Here is a 9,603-nt window from a genome sequence, read left to right on the forward strand (position 1 = left end):
ATAATCTGGACAATTAGATTGAAGGTGAGACGATCTATGGAAAATCGCAAGCGGTTCTATTCAAAAGGGGAAATACTAGTGTTCGGGATTTTACAAAGAAAATCCGATTAGAGTGGAAAAGGTTGGACTGTAAAGTGGATAGAAAATGTGGGGGACCAATTGTTGATATTACTCAGAACAATTGAGTCCTATGTCAGTCACTTAGGTTTATAATATTCATAATTTCTGCGGTTTTAAAATATTAATTTCCAGAAATTATTAATATCATGGGATAAATATTTAAAACCCAAAGGAGAAATAAACCCTAAGGTTTAATATATATGATTTTAAATTTTATAATATATTATTATATTACAAAATATATATATATATATATATATATATATATATATATATATATATATATATATATATATATATATATATATATATATATAACTATAGTCAAAGATAAATAAATATTATTAATAATAATGATATCCTATTATTACTATATAAAGATATAGATAAAAATATAATTGTTTATATATATATATATGTTATTATTTATATTATTATTAACCATTACAAATAGTTAATTTTTAATAACTATCTTTACATTATACACTTAATAATTGTTAATGTGTTTAATATAAGCTGATACCACATTAATAAATGTGTTTGTGTTAGTACTAATAATCTAAGAGAATTTCAAGACATGAGGAATTTTCTTGACAAGAAAAGTTTCACTCATACTTCATACAAATTTATTGTTACTATCTTTCATGAATAAGGTAATTGTTATTTTCAATAATAATTAGGTATGATTTTCACTTTAAAGGATTGTGTGGTTTACATCACATATAAAAGGAACATTATGAATATGCTCATTCTCACTTTCTTTGTCTTGAATAATACCAAGCATGTATTCATCATAGGTGTCATTATCTTAATTATTGATGGCAACCAAATTATTATAAATAATAAACTTCTTCTCTCATATATCTATCTTTATTGATATGATACCTTAATCTATTACAAATACTATTATCTTGAGTTCTTGCCTTGCTTTGTGTTGAATAATATCAAAAAAAAATTCACTATAAATATTGTATATTGTAATCACATATGAAAGGTATTATAATCACACATAGATAAATATTAACTAATTTTATTGTTACTTTATCTAGAATGATATGAACCTTTTACTTATTGTTAATATTATATTTTAAATGTATATATAATCACCATATATAGTAACTTAAATTTTTTAAATATATAGTTTATCCATTAAAAGCTAATTATTTACTTTCTTTTAAAAAATTAAGTAGCTATTTATAAATTTTGAATTATAATTTTTTACCATTTATAATTTATAATATATACATTTATAATCTATAATATATACCTTTTCAACAATAGCAATATATCATATTTATCAAAACATATTATTTCCATTGGAAATTCAAAATTATTATTGATACTATCATCCTCGGCAACTTTGTAGTCCTCCAGCACTGATGTTTATTTGATGAAGATTGAGCATGGCATCATGTATTCTTTTGTATCTCCAATGTTACAAAATCCATAGTTATTTTACTTAAATTCACACCTGTAAAGTTGATATTCCTGCTCGTGGTAGCCACGACTCCTTCAGGTTGCTCTGACCTATTGACTTTTAAGATTAGCGTAACTCTCAGGACCACATCGAATATTTTTACCCATTTTCCATACACATTTTTATATAAGTTGACAATTTTGTTTATATTACATTTAGTAATTTCTAATTAATATAAATTAGAAAATAAAATTAATTAAAAAAAACAATATTCAATTAAATCAATATTGCTCACAATTATTTCGACTTTCTTTAATTACACACATTTGTATAGCCAGGATGTTGAGCAACAGCAGAAAGAACCATGAGCAACAGAAGAAGAACCACTAAAGACAGGAAAATAAGAACTACGCATTTCGGACATGTTGTGTAACAGGTGAAAGCATTCTCTTATAAGTTGGGTGTTTTTATATGAGACATGAACTCATATCTTCATGCATCAGCACATATTTTATTGATGTAAAACAAATAATACCCATAATCACCCTATTCATAGATATTTGTAGGTCTGCGATATGCAAATTTCACAACCGTGAGAATCTAATGCATATATGTGGACACCTATTTTAGATTGAGTGTTTCACCAACTTGTAAGGATCCTTTGATTTCCATGTTTATGAGCTTAAATTAAGTAGCCGAGGCTATATCTCTTATACTCAAATCTCGAGCCACAAGTAGAGGGTAAGGGTGTTTGGAAAACATTTACTCTCGCCTTTAATGATTAAATAAACATAATATATAAATATCCTATTTTGCAAATTTAGAGTAATTTAGTTTAATTGTTTACATTATTATTGTCATTCTATTTAGACTTCTCAGAGTTCCGCTGTTTGGCTGAAGCCTAAATTTATATATATATATATATATATTCATGGTAGGTAAGTCATGCGTTAGTTCGTGAAAAAAATACGCTTACAGAAGTAAAGATATTCATGACATGGTTGGAATAATGTGGAAAGGCTGATGTGAAGCAATTTGCAAGGCCTTGAGGGCCAACTTATGCTGCCATTTGTGAGAATATAAGTTCACCAAAGTATACGTGGGCCTCATTACATTGATATGACACCACGCAACTTGGCAACTTGTTCGAAGCTGTCCACTTCCATCTATATCAGACAGCGGAGAAAACTAATGAATTCTCTCTGGATATAGAAGAAAAAGAGGAGAGGCTGGGGTTCAATGTACGGTATACTGGGGTGTTTGAAAGCTCCTCTTAAGGCGTTCTTACAGCTCACAGCAGCAGAGGTCTGAATAGAAAAGGCAACTTTCCCTCTCCAGTTTGTACAATTCAGGATAGGAAAGGCAATTATCCAGGTTGTAAATTAATAGATATGGGTATTTATGCTAGCGTATATATGGTAGCAAGAAGAATTATCGACTGAATATATATACAAGTTTGAAGCTATTAGATCTTCAAGCTATAAGTAAATATTTGGAGGAATGATGGACGACTTTCGTGGTGATCCGTTCGAATGGCTTTGCGTCGATGTATTTGTTCGTGTTGTCACTGCTGGACGTTGCGAGCTTGGCTAGGAGTGTATCAGTCTCCACCAAGTGGAAATCTCTGGCTGAATCCGACATTTTGTGGGCAAAACATTGCCGAGAGCTTTGGAAAGACAAAGTTACAGTGAGAGCAACTTTTCTGCATCAGATCGAACCAAGAATTACAGCCTATTGCCTCTCTCTCGAGGAAGGACGCCGGGTAAATTGTTTTGCATTACTAACAATTTTTATTTCAAGAACTAGATCGCATTCATTAAAAACCCAAATTTAGAATGAAACACACGGTAATTGAGAACCCTAATTTGAAAACGACAGCGGACAATTAGATGGAACCCTATGGATTGGTAAGGTATCTGCGAGTTAAAATATTATCTTCAATTCATATCGATGTGTTGTGTATATGTAATTGCAGATACGAATCACAGCCGACGATCTGTGCTCATACACCTGGAATTTCTGGTACAAAAGGGTACGCCTATAAAAAAGCAATATTATAAACATTGTATACACCCAATTAGGCTTTTTTTTATATAGTATATATGGGGAACAAAATAGGCAATTTTCGTACCAAAAGCATTCATAGGAATGGAATTTTATTCTGGTGCATGTGTAAGGAAACCGGCAAAACGACATACTGACAGAAATGAATTTATTGCAGGAAGCAGGGAATTACTGGGTGAACTGTGATCCATATTGGCGCGGGCTTCATCCGATGCGGCGATACTTCCACAGGGATGGCTACGTCTCTGCGGATCCAGACGACCCACTGTGGGGAGGTCACGAATGCCGTTGGAATTTCACAAAGATGCACCAGGAGAGGTCTGTAATGGTTTGTGTACGAATAAACGAGTGGCCTCCGTTGAATGTCTCACGTACGTCCTGCTGGGGATGGGGAATGGAGAACTTCATGGTTGTGTACCAGACATCGCATCCCCATGAAAGTTCTGAACCAGGGGCGGCTATTGACGATCGAATGAAATTTTAATTTTTAAAGATTCCCTCTGGTGCGGCAAATGACACTCAAGAAGCAGCCGCACTTCTACAAAAAATAGACATAAACTACAACGCAAATTGCGAAAAGTCCTCCAACGAGGTCAAAGAATGGAGTCTGACCAGAGTAATTTATTGTTTCACATGTATAATTCTATACGAAGTGCTGAATGTATTTGGCATATCATAATTTAAGATGTATCTAGGGTTTTGGTTATATAGTTTTTAATTTTCACATATGTGAAACATAGGGTTCTGTAATGCCCTAAAATAAAATAGACTAGCTTATCATTTTGGATTTTATAGACGACTTCACGGAATCTTTATCAACTTAGTGCTCTGTAGCTTTCTTAATTTTTTTTTATAATTTATTATATGGATAACTTTACGTTTTTGGGCTTTTTTTATTATTATAGGAAACATAGGTGATAATTGTTACGGAGTAGTTTTCTTAATTTTTTTAATAATCTATAATATGTTTAATTTTAGGTTTTTTATTATACGGAAATATAGGTGATAATTGTGATAGGGTGTTATGGAGAAATAATATGGGTTAATTAGTATGGGAGATTTGATATTAGGTAATTTTGGTTATAATATTATGATTTTACTTGATTTCATGGGTTTTGGGTTATTAGATTATTTTTTGTGTGGAATTTTTAAATTTATTTTAATTAAATATTATATTTTATTAATTGTTACGTATCTTTTTGATCCAATATTAAAAACCTATATTATGTTTATCCATTAAATTTAAATTGGTTTAAACTTATATGCAATAGTTGTCATATCCGTCCATATAGAATCATCTGATAGACAAAGTTAATACCTGCAATTCTACACATGCATACATCACATCACAGTGGAAGGCATCAATCATGATCATTCAAGATCCTGCATTCAAGTTTCATTCCTCTAAGGATTTAACACAAGCATTAATGGAGACATTGTCATAAATACACTGTAGTTAACTTTTCCATATAACATGTTCATAGTCCTATTGGTATATCTTATGCAATATTAACCATAGTGAATAAATAGTTAAGATGACCTTTAGTAGATGCAATTCATAGTGCAAAAGGCCTAGCATGGATAACCTGAACCACCAGCTCTATGATGGCAACCTTAAAACATAATTATTCATCCTACCTAGTTGTTTCATGCATCATTATTCAATTATCTTTCTACACAAAGATCACACATGCAGCTATACACATATGCTGAGAGAATTCGACAATATACAAGGTAAGGAACAACATACAACAAATCCCATGCAATGGAATTCTATAAGAGAAATTGAAATAATGTCACATGGAAAACCAAGCACTGCCACCCAACCTAGAATTGCTTCTTCCAGTTCACCCCCGAGCCGAGAGTTCTTTTCATTGATCAACTCCCACTATTGATCTCTTCAACGGGTATTTAATACCCTCTTTCATGATATGGTTTCCATTAGTGACATCCTACTTTTATTGATCTTTTTTATCCATTTGACTGGGCTTTTCCCAGAAAAGCTCGCCTTTATCTCCTGCAAGGCTTTTCCTCATAAAAACTTTCCTTTCTCTCCCTTAAGGCTTTTATGTTTTTCTTAACTTAGCATCTTTTTCCAGCTAAGCAGCTTAATGGATGTTTATCTCCAATCCATTAAACGTATCTAGAATTGGATCTAGAAGTCTTATCATAAAAGAATTATCCCTTCCCATTCACCAATGGGATTTGGCAAGAAATCTCATCTCTTGGTGTCTTGCTTTCCCATGTGATTAAATTATTTTATTTATTTAATAAAATATTTACTTTTCTTGTTAAACATCACACCTAGCTTATCTTAGCTTAGGTTAGTAGAGTTTTACATATAATGGAGGGGTGTTACATACTTCCCCCCTTAAATTTACATCATCCTTGGTGTATTACTACATCATATAATATTATTTTCCTCACTCACGGGTAGGAGTTTGTGAATTTATAGGCTCTGATGGCCTTGCCATATGTTGCAGATCTTCCGATATATATCAGTTACAAAGGACTTTTACCTCCACATGTACTTCCATTGCTACCTATAACATTTGTTTCAATAAATTTGTGAGAGATTTTAGATGCAGAAACTCAACTTTTTTTTACCATGGTTAATATCATAACTTGATATACAATATTACTATTTGAGTAATTACAGGTTATGTCACCACCATTTAAACATGATTCCTCATGTTCATTATATTTGAAGAAATGCATGTTCTTCCCCTGCATTCTTTTGATGCCTTTGTGTTATTGCTGATCACTTGCTTCTTGCAGTTCCCCTACATTAGTCACAACAAGTCAAACTAGCACATTTCGCTAATCAACATGTATAAAATATCATATCACATTAGCTCAAACATAACCATCAAAATTATATGTACCCCTCAATTGTAGATCACCTGTAATCCACATAGATCGTAATCATGATCACATGCATACAAAACTGAAATAAAACACTAATACTTATCCTTGAATCACTTCTTAGCTTCTTTCTTCTATACAAACTCCGGGTCAATTTCCATACCAGACAATCACCTAATGCCTTCTATTCTATCATGTGCACCTGCACATATTGTGCATTACACACACAGAGCTATATATGTCATATACTATCATGTGTTACATGCATCCATACCAATACCATATGTACTGTTTGTACACAATACCACCTGTACATGTGTACCCAATATCAATGTCCATAGCATGACATATCCTTCATCCACATGTTTTCAACCATGTTAGTATTATTCAAAAAATTCCTTCAATTATTCGTATTACCTTTAAGCAAGTTCAACCAAACCGTGCTCGCATTGTTGGTTGGAAATTGAAGAATTTCATGGTCCTATTTAATTTCTGCAATCCGAGCATAAGTAAATAAACTTTTTTTTTTTTTTTTTTATGTCAAAGTATTAAGGTGCTTTTATTTAGCTAATCATTTTCATGTGCTTTGCGGTTGCAGAATAATTTCAGCAAACTCATTCATACCACAACTTTATCATACCAATAACTTTGAGTTTTGAGAATTTACTCAGTCACTAAACCGAGTCTTAGTGACATCAGCCCAATCATAAAGCAAGCTTTTAATCTACTATGATTTTCAGTATTATTCTTGAGGTTTAATAACAACTTTTGGCTTTGACTTTAGGAAAATAATTATTTGGTACTCAAAAGTACTCTACATATAAACTAATAACAACTTTTGGCTTTGACTTTAGGAAAATAATTATTTGGTACTCAAAAGTACTCTACATATAAACTAATCATCTCATATGCTTTATTGTTGTTCCTTTTACAGTTCTTCCAACACCTTGTTGGCCATGAATAATTTAGTGTATGTTCAAAACCAATTGAACAGTCAATATGAAAATACATACATATCCCATAGATGAGTTATAAATGAAGGTTACCATATTCTCAATTGCACACCCTCCAAGTTTTCTAGCTAGTATGTGTACCAAGGTGTGAACCTAAGTTATTCTCATGTTTACACTTCTTCTTCAACATTAAATCACCCCTCAAAACAAAGAGAATATAACTCATTTATCAGTTATCAAATTTATTAACATGAATTCTTGCGTCGTTCATGCAATACTTATTATGTTGTCCTATTAAGAACCAGAAAACACTATCAATGTAATCAGACAAGTTGACTTCTTCAAGAATGTTGGATAGGAAATAGTGTTACAATATGCATTTCCTTTATGTTGGCACCATTTGGGAGTTAGTTGCTCGAAAAGAGTCTGTAAAGCAAAATGATGATATCTGCAACTTATCATCACCATCATTCCTACTACCCAACTCTCTTGATGTAGTGTACCATCACTCAGGGTGTTTCATTCATTGGGCACAAACTTCGTATTATTTCCAACTTTTTCATGATTCTTTACTATTTCTTCTGCAAATGATGATCTATAATCTTAGTAATATTCTCTCTTCTATGCTCTTACTGAGATAAATTGGAGATTCTTGGCATTAAAGTGTTCTCTCCGCTATGCTCTTAATGTGTTCTTAGGAACTCATTCAGGTGTCCATTTCACAAATTGAGTGTGTATAAAATTCATTTAAGGCGATGAAAAAAAATTATCCCAATTTGTAATCACTAAATTTTCAAACTTGAAACTAAGCATTCAACGGCACATGGTTAAATAACTTTTTCCAAACATTAATTTCTAATTTTCACTAGCGGATGTATAATTTGAACACACTATTGGTACTTGTTAATTTATGGGTGATACATTATACTATATAAGTTTTATAACTTGAATGGGCCACTACCAATGTACCCTAATTTACATATACCAAATGTTTACTCATTTTTCTTAGAGTATATATACTACCTTTACTTGTTCATGAGTGTTTTAATGTATGCTTAAAGTTGGTGGTAGTTTCTTACCTAGAACTCACTATTCCTACCTGTATTGTCTCCCCTCTCTAACTTTATTACGATTATGGTTTACTTTTCTAATTGAAAACATATTGGTGTTTCTATGAATAACGTTTTGAGTGGGTATTTTGTAAAATCATAGAATATTAATCACAATATTTATTTTTCACTTTAAATTATTCTAAAGGGTTGTATGTCTTTACGTTGTTTTGTAATCTCGCTATCATGTCATATTTTACTAACATTACCTACAACTCTCTCCCTTAGATTTCTAACATTTAATACAAGTCAGCCACTTTAGAATGATAAGAAATCAACATCGTCTAACTTGTATAGAAATTTTTTCTCAAACTAGACAACCAGTGAGACCATCTTCCTAGGTAAATAGCCCTCAATCCATTGGCCACTAGATACCTGTAATTACTTATATTAAGGAAAAGTTTTATTCGAAGTATTAAATTATTTTTTATCTCGACTCAAAAACATATTCGAATGATATACTTGCTTTAAGTGCTTGACACATTCCATGATTCCTTATAGAGTAAGAATCTTAATGTTTAAATCCCAACTATATGTTTTGTCTTTTCTTATCCTTTGAAGGCTATTACGATCCCTAAGATAACTATTTTCTCTCACTATAGTTATAGCTTCATGTTTCATCTACAATTCAGGTATTACAAGAGTTGCATACGAGTTCCCATTGCCTCTAGTTATTAACAATTTTGTTAAATGCAAATAAAACTACATTGCAAGAGTTGTAAAATACCCCAAATTCACATAATATCACTATTACATATATATATATATATATACACTTTTTTTCCTTCGTTATTGTTATAATTGTACCATCATATACTATTATATCTTTCATGATTTCTATTTCATATAAAAGGTACTTACTAGAAATGACAATATTTCGAGTTAAATAATCGAGGTTTGGTCACACCCTTTTGTTATCTTGTTACAACACAGTCTCACCTAGAAATTAATTGCTTTAGAAATATGACTAAGGTTATATGTAATGTAACTCTTCTATGATTTCAATATGAAAATATTGCAGGTTTTACTTCCAATTACTAAAAGGGTTATTCTACTTGTCATTATATCTATACCT

The 9,603-nt window shown here is 31.5% G+C and overlaps 1 protein-coding gene across 1 annotated transcript; it reads left to right on the plus strand.

Moving 5' to 3' along the window:
• The first annotated feature begins 2,917 nt into the window (after nucleotides 1-2,917).
• On the plus strand, nucleotides 2,918-4,393 carry LOC149140830 (uncharacterized). Its single transcript, XM_089450015.1, has 3 exons — nucleotides 2,918-3,299; nucleotides 3,513-3,569; nucleotides 3,759-4,393. The coding sequence occupies exons 1-3, from the start codon at nucleotides 3,084-3,086 to the stop codon at nucleotides 4,083-4,085; spliced, it is 600 nt and encodes a 199-aa protein (XP_089306141.1). The 5' UTR covers nucleotides 2,918-3,083; the 3' UTR covers nucleotides 4,086-4,393.
• Nucleotides 4,394-9,603: the final 5,210 nt, after the last annotated feature.

Source organism: Pinus tabuliformis, chromosome X (assembly GCF_031772625.1).
Source record: "Pinus tabuliformis cultivar Carrire ecotype Pingquan chromosome X, CPIR1, whole genome shotgun sequence".
Lineage (NCBI taxonomy): Eukaryota > Viridiplantae > Streptophyta > Pinopsida > Pinales > Pinaceae > Pinus > Pinus tabuliformis.